The sequence below is a fragment of the Oreochromis niloticus genome, linkage group LG13 (assembly GCF_001858045.2).
Source record: "Oreochromis niloticus isolate F11D_XX linkage group LG13, O_niloticus_UMD_NMBU, whole genome shotgun sequence".
NCBI classification, from domain to species: Eukaryota; Metazoa; Chordata; class Actinopteri; order Cichliformes; family Cichlidae; genus Oreochromis; species Oreochromis niloticus.
In genome coordinates this window covers 21,150,497-21,163,261 of record NC_031978.2, presented here as the reverse complement: position 1 = coordinate 21,163,261, position 12,765 = coordinate 21,150,497, and the positions used below count along the sequence as shown (strand labels likewise).

The 12,765-nt window shown below is 37.3% G+C and overlaps 1 protein-coding gene across 25 annotated transcripts in view; it reads right to left on the bottom strand.

Moving 5' to 3' along the window:
- LOC100702788 (neurexin-1a) overlaps positions 1–12,765 on the bottom strand; it is a 248,608-nt gene that overhangs the window by 222,998 nt on the left and 12,845 nt on the right. For 6 of the 25 annotated variants that reach the window (XM_019366989.2, XM_019366978.2, XM_019366980.2 and 3 more), the window contains exons 3-6: positions 5,472–5,489; positions 4,155–4,184; positions 3,408–3,419; positions 2,904–2,951 (exon numbers count right to left, since the gene is read on the bottom strand). The exons of 4 other annotated variants lie outside the window; for them this stretch is intronic. In XM_019366989.2, coding sequence (XP_019222534.1) covers positions 2,904–2,951; positions 3,408–3,419; positions 4,155–4,184; positions 5,472–5,489 — 108 coding nt within the window. The remainder of the gene's footprint in view (positions 1–2,903; positions 2,952–3,407; positions 3,420–4,154; positions 4,185–5,471; positions 5,490–12,765) is intronic. 15 more of the 25 variants (XM_019366984.2, XM_019366986.2, XM_019366991.2 and 12 more) reach the window with 11 other exon arrangements.

The following is a 12,765-nucleotide window of genomic DNA, read 5'->3' as shown; positions in this document are numbered from 1 at the left end:
TCTCTAAAACTTGAAGGATTTATTGAACCTTATAATATTTTTGCATATATGAGTTGTAATTTGTATCATGTTTGCGACACTGGGCATTTTTGTCCAATTTTTCACTCTCCTGCCCTCACGGTGTCCTGAACGATCCACACCCAAGTACACATCAGTTTGTCTCAGAGTCCCAACTTCTCTCTTCAGTGCTTGATCTCTCTCATTCATACACACGTGCTTTTGAAACGTGCTCCTACACTAAACATTAGTTTTAGGATTTTGTGCATTTGGTAATTAAATAATTCCACACAGCTGTCATTGGGGGAGCATTAGAGATGCTGGGGTCTGTATATTACATGCACACCATTCCCAAGTCCACCTTAACCACCCACATTTTCAGGAGTGCCAAAAGAGAGTTTTCTTCTGCACTCAGCACATGAACACAATGCGAATGCAAGCTTTGAAATCTGATAACAGGGTCTTATTGCATTTGCAGTTATAGAAACTGTCAAACTCTCAATAATAACTCTAAATAAGCACTTGTGTTAAAATAAATGGATGGTTAAATTAAACAGAAAAATTGAGGCACCATTTTCATTGACCTGAACACACACTTATAGCACTATATGCTACTTTTAAGCTATATCTATTACTGGAAAATACAGATAATAATACAGATATTCTTTTATCAAATGTTCCTAGATTGCGAGATTAGATGGGGTACTAGAATTGAAATTAGCTAATGCACCTCTCTAGATGTTGGTTTTGACATGCGAAATCTCTGTCTTGAGTTTTTTCTGTCTCGTGTGGCTTTGTTCCATTTATGATTCACAGCATTTATCCAAAACACTTGCAAATCTTTGTTCAACTCTAAAGTCGTTGCTATTAATACCACCAAGCAATGGGCAATTTCACTGCGTGAGGACATGAATCATATCTACACTCTGTTAACTCCGCTAATGGCTGTGAAATTATCACTTTTGATAATCTGATATTCATCTTATAAGTCACCTCACATGTATCAAACAAAACACTATGAGGTGACTCCAAAAGTTACTATTTGAAGGAATGTGTCATCTTTACACATCTATGACACCCAGTTAAAAGTCCACGGTGAGTCAGGCTTCTGTAATATAGCAGAGCATTTTAAATATCCATTTAATTTGACATTTAAAATGTAGCACAATATGTACAAGGCAGCTACCAGAGGGATTCACTTTCTCACTTTACAGAAAACCTGTGGCATGTGAACACTACAATGAGAAGAGACATTTCCATGTTCAGAAACTGAAAGCAATTACATTAGAAGTATACTAATTTAGAAATAGCACAGTTGTACCTGTAAGCCTGTCTGCACAGCCTGCAGTTTCTCTTAAGCTGCACATGGCAGTTTATTGTGATGAGTGCAATTAAATACCCTGGTGATTTGTAGGTCAGTGGTATTATGACTTATCCTACGGCATGCCCTGCTCGCTAAAGCTAGATGGAAACAAGGTTTCAGGAATCCGGTGGCAGTGTACCAGCTGAAAGCAGTGCACATTCACAAGCCCATTCTCAAAAGGCTGCCCATGAAACAGGGTATAAAACGGTTAACATGACACAGCAGCACCTTGGGAGGAAGGGGTGGGAGGGACAACATAATGCACAATATTCTCACAAGCTTACAGCAGACAGTGAATGCACCGTCGCTCTGTGCTCGTTCTTAGATTTACCACACAGCATGTAAAAGGATTGACTATGTTTCACACTGTACAACACAGGGGACAGCTAACCATGGCCCAAATTAGAAGCAGTGTTCCACGTATGGCAGATTTGTGCCTCATCAGCATTATCTCAATCTCTCCCTGTGGCTTTCCTTCTGCCACATCCAAGCTGAGTGTGTGGTACAGTGTAATAAAACCAAAGTATCAGAAGCCTTATACTGTACACTATACACAATTCAGTATCAAGTGCGTAATACCTCAAAGGGTTTTATTTTTGTGCAATCGACTAACCCATTACATACACAATTCCTTATATGTACATACACATGATGCATTTTTTTTGCATAATTTTAGAAAAATGTTTTGAAATCACCTACAGAGCTAGATTTATTATTAACAAAAAATATAGTGAATATATGTTGCATGTCAAATTTGTATGCATCCATCTTCAAAATCGAAAAAAAAAAAAAAACACAAAGACTTACCTTAGCAGATGGAAAAATCAATGTCTGTATTTAGAATGGACAGTGGGTTTTATTTGTGTGAGTTGCTTTGTATGTGCGTCTAATCTCCATAACATAATCTATAAATTTTATTATGACGACTTAGTTGAAGGTTAAGTTAAAGCAAGTGGGGATTGTGGTTTGGGTTAAGGTAATTGTCCACAAATTTAATTTAAGCCAATGCAATATCTTTCCTTGTAATAAGAACATGGTGTGTTTGTGTGTGTGTATGTGTGCGTGCGCGTGTTTGGTCACAAATAGCACTGCAGCTTTAGTAGCATGGCATTTGATGGCACAAAATCCAACAACAACATAATTCCTCACACTGTCCGTCTAAAGGTCACTTGGAAGACTTACCTGTTTAGATGATGCTTCACAAGTACATGATAAGAGATAGCATTATCATGATATTTTTCTATTTGGTCTTAAGAAACAAAAATGTTCCAAACTAATTTGCAAGGAATTTCTACAATCAGAACGAATGACACAGTCAATTTTAAGACAAAAGGTAAGCAAAAGCAAGAAAAAATGTATTTTCAGAATGCAAAAGGAAAGACTGATTGTCAAAATCAGTCATAATTATGTTTCAATTCAGTTATAAAGTATTATTAAACATTATTTTCTAATTAGCAGACATTAAACTGCATGGCACTGCTGTAAGCTGAAGAAAACTTATAACTTCCAGCTTTACTTCAACTTGAAAGAATCAAAGTTTTACCTTGAATGCTCAGTAGGGACCTTAGAAGCCAAGCTTCCCCTCTCTGCCCTGAGGAGGAGAGTCAAATGGGAAAGATCAGAAGTCCACTTACCCCACAGGGAGAAGAGGTGAGGATCACAGCCAGGATGGGAGGCCCACAACACTATGATCAAGCCTCACCCACAACCCCGAAAATCATGATTTGAACAGAAAGCTTGTAGTTACCCCAGTGGTGGTGGAGGTGGTGGTGGTGTACTGGAACTACGACAGAAACTAGTGTGTTCATATGCCCATGTGAGACTTGTTTATGATCCCCATGCACAAGCAGAAAGGAACAAATGGCGCAGCTTAAAAGTGTGAACACGAAGCGAAAGTGGCACCTACCTTGAAAAGCTTTCATTAATGGTTGAAAAAGCAAGTTTCAAAAATGCCAATGACTTTATATACTTCATTCAGCATGAGTATATAATGTCACAAACATGGCTAGCTTAGTTCAATGAAAACTTAGAATTAAAAGGGTAGTACCTTTACTTTTACCTATGAAATTTGATGAAATGTTCCATGAAGAAAGCATATTCCAGACAAAAAGGGAGAACAAAAGGAGAGGAGACACGAATAAGTGTCATGGTCACGTCGGAAAAGGACAGAGGACAGGAGCAAGAGGCTTGATGACTACAAATATGTGCAATCATAAGAGAGGAAATGTGTAACTGTAATGGGAATAATAGTGAAAAGATGAAAAATAAAACCAAAACTTCTCATTCTATCTGTGCTACATAATAAAGATGTGCAGGATCACAAAAACAGAATGGACAGACTCTGTGCAGACAATCGTTACATGCATTACAGGAGCGAGGACAGATGAGGATTAGCTTAAAATTTCAGTAAGCCATTTACCACCACCATGCATTACATTCAAATGATGCTGATGGAAGTGTCTCCTTACTCTAACCACATTCCCAGTAAACAAAAGAACATGAAGTAAATGAGAATAATTAAAAAGAAAGAAATATGGAAACAAATGGCGACACAGCAGAGTCGTGAGTAGAAAGCTCAATGAGCTTGAAAAGATGGCGAGGAAAAAAAAGTCACTGAGAGAGTGAAAATTAGCCAGGTCAATCAGAATAAGTGAATTGACAGCCCATATCTGAAGCTTCAAGCCTGGATGTTAAATAAGAGTTACAGGCACGCACACACGCACACACTTCTTAGCACAATGGGAGCAAGAGGGACAAATGGGGGAATCACTGGAAAAAGGAACAGAGCTCATACCTTGGTCGCCCATCATCAGGTGTGCCAGACCTTAAAGGAAAACAAGAGCACAGTCAGCAGAGAACAAGGGATCATGGGAAGCTGTGTGACACTGACACGCAGGCATCTCTTTCAGAGCAGATGTCTGTGTTACTTGAGGAGTGTGGATAAGGGAAAAGTGGGAAGGAGAGAAATAGGAGGATGCATAGACAGGGTCAGCAAGATGAGCATTTAGTCAACCGAAGCAGGTTGCAATGCATCATCATCGTCCACTTACTAGATATAATTCAGAAATTTAAATTCAGGCTGATCTTTGTGCTCTAAGATCATCATTCCGCCTACCACCCTTAAAGTGCAATCGCTATTCAAATATAGACCTGCGTTCAGCTAATATTTGATTCATATTCAAACAAAATCATACGGGTAAAAAAGATGAAGACGTCTTCTGACGCAGTTTTCTGTTATAAATTCTGCTTAGCCTTTCAGCTTCACATCTCAAACACTCTTTTTAAAATTAATCTCAATACAAACAACATGACCAGCCTTGCTTAATAAAAAGGAAGCTTTCATTGTGTTAAAAGTCTGCATGGAATTAATTAAGATGCCCTTTTCCTTTTTATTACAATATACTTACCAACAAGATTCAACCAAATAAATTCTGAGTTGTGATAACCACGAACAAAGATTTCAATCAACAAAAATCTGCATTTACTTTATTAAATGTGCATCTTTAATGAATTTATTTAAAAACATTTTTTAGCCAATAGTGCGCTCAGTAATTGCTTCAATCTTTCTTTTGTCAGTGTTTCTTAGATTAATAATTTGGTGGTACTAGCCCGTACTAGTATCAGATCAGGTTCACATGGTCCTAAAGTAGACTATTGATTAAATGAGGCAATCAAAGCAGGCACAGAATTGCTGTAGAGTATTCACAGTTAACCCTCTGGGTAGGTCTTCAACTAAAAAAGATATCCAACCCCATTCTTCAAAACTACATAAAAAAATTGAATCTTTGCAATCTCATGCAAAAAGAATCACTGTGATATGAGTAATAAATGGACATGCTAATATCAGTGCTTGTACCCATTTAAATAAAATATTTTACTGACCCTTTAACGCCCTTAAATCCGTTTAATATACATTTTTAAATGTCTTGGCTGGGAAAGCTATGGTGATGTACGAGTATTCTTTGAATACCCAGAAATAACAGAGAAAATTTAATTAATCAGACTTACCACTCCAGTAACAGCGATACTGTTACCATTATAAAACACTGAGAAGCCTTAGCCATAACAATGTGTTAGAAAGAATAGAACCAGTTTCAATTACAATACCCACCTTCATTATAGTTGTCTTCTGGAAGCACAGACAGGCAAAGAGAAAAAGAGGAAGATATTCATTAAGCAGCATGCAGACTAGTACTGGCCATTGCATGTCATCACCATGCAAGGCATTAAACATCACATGCAAGTGACCTATTGTAACCCCTGCAGAGGAAACGCTAAAGCACGTACACGTGTTTTTGTCCGTGCATTGACCTGGAATACAGGACAGAGCTGTGAGTCAACTTTTGAACATTTGAAACGACTTCAAAGAATTTAATTCTATCAAGCAAGTCCATTATATTGAAACTTGAGGCGGTTTCATAGTGTTCTGTTAAGCTTGTTAAATCTTTACTTTTTTTTATTTGACATTTTCTTAAATGATGAACTTCAACTTTTCGTATCAACAACTATTTACTCCAGCAGCTCAGTGAAATCTAGTTTGTTTTACTTGACTGAAAAGCCGGTGCATGTGATGAAATACGCTGCAACAGAAAATAACCTAAATAAATTGAGCCGGCTGCGGTAAAGCAATGCCTCTGAGGTTTCCGAACCGGCAGTAGAGTCTCGTGTCACTTATTCAGGTGAATTGGTCACAGTAGTGAAGGCAATGACCAGTGACCACATACGGGCAATACAAAAGGAGATTGCCTCCCGGATGAAATTCTCCTAACACTAATTTTTGGCAAACAATGTGAGTTTTGTGGAAGTGAAAAAAAAACAACAAAAAAACCAAAACTGACATGTGAAATCGGTCTCGAATGAAAGATATAGGTGAAGAAGTATATTCTGGTAAACTAATAGCAAACAAGTGCAGAAAACATGCTAACGGCGAGGAAATAAATGAGTTTAACAAATTGATTTGACTGGAAACATGCAAAAATAATCACATAAGGATGTGTAAGGACCCACACATTTCCTATGAAAAGAACAATAATATATATAATCAGTCAGCAGTACTATTCATCACTGATACGTAGCAATAGTATTTAATATTTGATCATTAAAATGTAACACCAGATAGATACAAAATGATATAATAAATAAATATAGAAAATAAATAAATGTGATGAGAACACAATTATTTGACTTTTAACTTTGGATAAAAAAAATTAACCAGAATCATGAAAACACCAACATGCAATGCATATATATACAAAACAAAGAAACATGGTTGTGTGATCAATCCAGTTACAATAACCATGCGACCAAATAGGGACCGCTGCTAAATAAACTCCTACCTCTTTAATATGGTTTCTTGCCCAGATTTATTTTGACCCAAACTTACCATCACCACTGGTTCCCCTTCCAAATCAGACACCATGCACACAAAATCAATCCAAATGATCACAATTAAACAGTTCACTCGTTGTATAATATGACCACATCAGTTTTGGAAAAAATTTAGATTGATTTCATTTGATGGAATTTGAAATATTTTTGATTTTATGTATATCTCATACTACAGCCTCATTTATCCTTGTCCTTCAGTACTGAACACATACAAAGGTTTAATTTTTTTTAAAATGTAGCCAGATGTGGATAAAGCTTTCCAAATTTAAGAAAATACAGGACATTTAGATAAATGAGATTCTATAGGCCGTTTTCAGAGGGGCTTTTTGGATGGGACCGTCTCAGGCTAAACACAGGTGTAATTAATCAAATTAATTATGGACCGGTTCCAACCAGATGGGCCAGAGCTCAAACAAATGGCTGAGGCGCACTAAACGGGGCCATCGTTTTATCAATTACATCTGTGTTTACTCCGCTGACATGTCACAGTGGCCTCTGTGAATAGAGCCGATCTTTAAAAAATATACACGCATGCAGTATGTTGACAAAAAACGTTGCTTGAAAATGAGAAGCAGGCTGCTGAAAAAAAGCATTCTGACAAGGCAAGCATGAAGCTGGCAGTTGCATGAGAAAAGTGAAAGAAACAAGAATACTGGCTGATGTCAAGACCCCAAAGACCAACATTGACTGAAACATTTTGCCACAGTAACTAACAGGATCTAATAATTAACTGACTGCGGTGTGCAATACAGTGATGTATTGTTGCATTACATTTAAATTCGGCGAGTGATCTATGCAGGAGGACTGCTACTCTGATAGCTTGTGAAAGATTGTGCAGCCTGTAGGGTTATTGCACAATTAACACTCTATTATAGTGATTCCCTTCCTCTAATGATGATGTTCACAATCAAATTAAGATCTGATTTCGAGAAGTAATTATTAATAGTTATTGCACAAGTAAAGCTTGAGAGGCATGCATTTCATATTCTTGTATTAAATCTGATGTGAGCACGTTATCCTCAAGTAATTCTAAACCACATCTGGATTTGAATGCTGGGAGCAAGTCTAACAGCAATTCTTAGCAAATTTTGTCCAAAGGTTTGAGCAAAGTTAATGAATCAAATCTTTAGTAAGCATGAAGGGGCATCCAGTGTTTCTTAAGGTGTTTAGTAGAAAAGAAGCTTCCTTTTAACTGCAGTATTAACTGACAGGAACCATTAAAACATGCCATGTTTTGCCTCTCTCTGACACACACATACACACACTTTCTTTCACAAATGTACCCAGCTGGTTACATTCTAATCCAAAGACGTAAATCCATTTAATCCCCTTGACAAAGTGATCCCAGTGCTATTGTGCTGGTAACACTACACCAAAATGCACTCAACTGTCTATCATACGATCTGCATCGCTGATGGTCTTACGCTGTTGATCATGCACATGGTGTATGGCTCATGGAAAATAATTACATTACTATTCAAGTTAATGCCTCACTGAATAAAACATCTGGAGGATAACAGCAACAAGGATTGGACATAAATCTATAAATTGATTTTCTTCTTCTCGTTGCCTCCTGCAGACATTATTCTGACCCTTTGCAGAATCCTGACCCTCCTGACTGTGAACTCAAAACTGTGACGGCTGATTAAATATAAAGTGAGACATATAGAAAGGAAAACGAACAGTGCTCTGTCCACTGTTTCAACGCACAAGGTGCTGTCATCCAGCTGTACAAAATGTCATTAAGGCACTCGTGTCTCTACAGTGTGTCTGGATGCAGTTGGCTGAGTAGTCTTGGCAGGATCTCAGTGACAATGCACTTCACATAAAGGACCATGTGTCACATTCACTAGACCCAGCATCCAGCAATAGATATAATTCATTTTCTCTCCCATTTGACAATTTTATAAGATCATGTCTGCCTGAATCAGCTTTTTGTCATCTGTGCTTACAGTCATCAGCATTGCAGTGTTTTAGCTTTGTATGAAGTGCACCTGTTAAAAGGATACTATATTTTTGAAAAACAGCATTTTAATGTTTTCTGTCTTTGAGTTTTTTTAGATTGCACGTATGATTAAGGACTCATTAAGGAGGATTAAGGAATCCCTTTGGTTTACTAAGCAAAATTATTGTAATGTACACAGAAATTTACAAAGGCATTCAGGAAATTGGTCAAATATTTGTGTTTCATTGTGTTTCATTGCAAAGACATTTGAAAAATAATCAACAACCATTATTGTAATACTAGATCCTGCTTATAAAGACATATAATTGTGAAGGCTGAGTAAAGGTTCAACTGCATGCCTTCGCTCTTATGCTGACAACCCCCACACACCTCCTTGTCCTTAGTCTGCTGTTACCATGATCCACAGCAGGAAAATAAATAATATTATTTACCCTAAATTGCCTTAAAGACTATGCACAATCACAGCTAAATAAAATAATTAAAAAACTGCAATCTATATATAAATATTTAACAGCTCATAAACAAATGAATTTTCTCCTCTAAAAAGCTTAAAATGGAAATGTGAAAGCCAGAATACTGTTGCTTTATGACACCACAATGCTCTGCATTTATATTTCATGCAGTCATTATTTATGTAACATAGTTCTGTCTCGCAGTATTGGGCGTACTGGGTAGAGCGGTCAGTTACGATGTGACAGAGTCACTAAAATAAGAGCATTATGTAAAATATCTAAAGTATACCATCAGTGTGATTAAATAAAGTAATATGTTAAATAAAGTTCAGTAATGTGAATTATTAAAAACGCAAGATTTCATAATGAAGCCGTTCAGTTCCATTTTACATATCCACAAAAAGAAGTAGTTTATCATGCCACTTTTGCTTTGAAAAAGTAGGTCAGCAGCAAATATTCACTGTGGAAAACCTGAAACTGAAAAAGTCTCGTAGCTGAAAATTCTGTGGGTATTTGTACATCATTTAACAAAGACACAGAGAACTTTAACTGCCAAATGTTTGCTTTTTTTAACAACTGCTCAAAAATACTATATATAAAAATTATGGACTATCAAATGTCATGCCAGTAAACTGCAACGGTCTAAAGTTCAGCATCTTGGCTACTCAGTACAAGAAGAGTGAAAAGTGTCAATCCCGGAGCTCACTCACTGACTGCTGACATTGGAAGTTACAATGGGGCATGACCACAAATAAAGACAGGTTTCTGTTCGCTATCTACTATTCTTGAGAGATGCCATTTGGACTGAATAGGATTTTCCTGAGTACCTCTTCAGGTAGTTCACAGACCTTTGAGTCTGAGCTTCCACAGTTCCCATAAGGTGACTCATTTATTGTAGTACTACATAAACGGCCTATTCTCTCTAGGGTTGTCAAAATCTATACAGAGATACCCATTGATATTTAAAAATTACTGCAGCATTATACTCATTTGCAATAGTACTGATACCAACAGTGCCACAACTCTGCAGACAGGCAGACACACACACACACACAGCCTCGCCCTCACTAGTTAGCGCTAAACAAGAGTTTATAAGGAATACTGAGAGGCGAGTTTGAACAACATTATTGTATTGATTAATTTGTATTAAACAGTTATCACAAATGTTAACCTGACCTGCCCAAACTTTAACAACAGCTGTTTAACTTTTAAAAGATTTCCTATAGCTCCATAAGCCATATGTTATTATTAAGGAAGCCGATAGCGGCTATGGCTAAAACGCTAAAATGGGAGCTAGGCACCAAATGTCAGGAAGCAAGTAAGTCCTGCCCATCTTAATAATGCCCAACATTAATAGACAGTATTAATTTAACAGGATAACACAGTTATTTGTGTCTAAAAAGTGTTACATTTCTTTTAAAGTCCCAGACGACCCAGACAAGAAGCAGAGAAATGTGTATCAGCAACTAGACAGAAACAGTGGCAGCCTAGCTTACCAACTCTAGTTAAAAACATGGTGCCAAGTCCCCCTAGAGACACAGTACTAGCTTAGATAGCGTAAATATTGTTTTTCCCCACATAATATTGAAAATGATTATTGAGTATTTTTCTTGGGTTATCAATATCGAGTTTGAAATTCTAGTACTGTGACAACTCTACTTCTTTCACATTTTCCATATCCAAAACAAGTGTATGATTAATATTTAAGAGTAGAAAAGGGAGGTTTTTTTATTTATTTTTCTTTTCAAAGCTCCTTCCAGAGCCTCAGAACATATTATACAACTGTTTTCGTAGACTAATACTTCTCTACTAGTAAAGTGAATGTGTAAAATTGCTCAAATGCTTCGATGCATTCAATACATAACACAAAAAACTATGAAATCTCCCTAAATTCGTCTCTAAATGTCATCACCACACATCCAATAACAGAGAACAAAAGACACCAAATCCATTCCCGGCCCAATGCGCAGTTGTCAATTTGAAAAATAGTAGCAGGAAGGCTGTTCTAAAATCCCTCGTCACGCAGGCATTTTAAGGGAAAATGTAAAAGCCTTGCAGCAAAGGTCAGCACTACCACAGGATCAATTTGTTGTTAAATTACAATTTAGACCAAATCAAGAATAATGAATGTAAGTGAAGGCTCATCTCTTAGTAGCACAGCCAAGCCTAATGCATCTTTCTACCAGAGGAGTGTTAGTGGCATTACACGGCTTACCCTCTACCCCATTATCCTTCTCAAGCAACAGTAAGTGTGGAGAGAGAGGAAACGGGCAGAGTGACCAGCTACTCTGATGGAAATTGATAGCGCCCACAGCTGTGGATATTTCTGCTGTTGCTAATTTATATCTTCACTATCTCAGATGCTCGCAAGGCACATGCATGCTTTCCAGGCAAGGATCTGTTCATATTACCTTTTTATTGTATCGCCCCGCTGACACTGGGCACCCCAACACAGGCAGAGACCAGAATAGGTTAAATAGTACATTTAACCCTTTACCTCAAAATAACCACAAAATATAATCTGTTAATTCACTGATATCTTTGGAGGCAAAAGATATATACTATATCTTTTGCCTCCAATATACTATTTTAAGACATAGTATATTTACAGTTTATTTTACATTTTGTTGTCAGTGTTTGGTACCATTTAAGACATACCTTCTCTGCAATATGTCATATAACACCTTACAGTCAGGGAACATACACAGCACTTGAAGGAGGCACAAGAGAGCACAAATACATCTGACAAACTTTAGGAGCTTAAAATATAAAAGCAGACAGATTTTGGTGCCACTGGATACAGCCAGGCTAACCTAATTCCAGTGTTTGACCTATAATCTAAGTAGCTGCTGGATGTACCATATTCTTTACTGGGCTGATACAAGAGGGGTGATGGTGCTGTTATCAAACCCTTTGTAAGACAGTGAGGAGGAGAATTTCCCGAAATGGTAACATTTTGAAAAGAAGCTAATCAATGAAATTGTGATGTATTATGCCTAGCTGCATATTTACTTCTGGCAGATGGCAGGTGGATAATATAGTCCAATTCAGATATTTCCAAAGAGACAGACGAAAAGAGAGGATTGTGCGAGCAGATGCGCTCAGGGGTCTCTCAATTCTTTTACATCTTGTGGACTGGAATGATCCAAGAGGATAATCAGAACAGCTTATACCGAATTCTAATAACCTTAATCCCAGGGTAGAAGATATCTAGGATAGTATTACAGATGTGGAGTCAATCTTTTTTTTGTGATGCAGGAGTATTAGTCCAAGCAGAGGAATTAAGAAATCAATGTAAACTTCAAGTTTGTATGTATATAGGCTCAGCATATTTGTAACTTATTGCGACAGGGCTCATAGCTTCATGCTGAAGCGAGATATGCCAACGCTCACTACGCATCTTTTCTACGAAAATGTGCACAGCAGTTGCTTAAAGAAACTAGTTGCCGCAGCTGCCACTGTTGACGTGTGACAAATCCCTATCTGAAGAGTGGCTCTTAAGCTAAAGTTAGAAGAAAAAAAACATTAATAAAGTGCACCAAGCATTAACCACAGCTAAGCTCTTAGTACTGTTAACATTAAGCTACATCCTTTTCCAT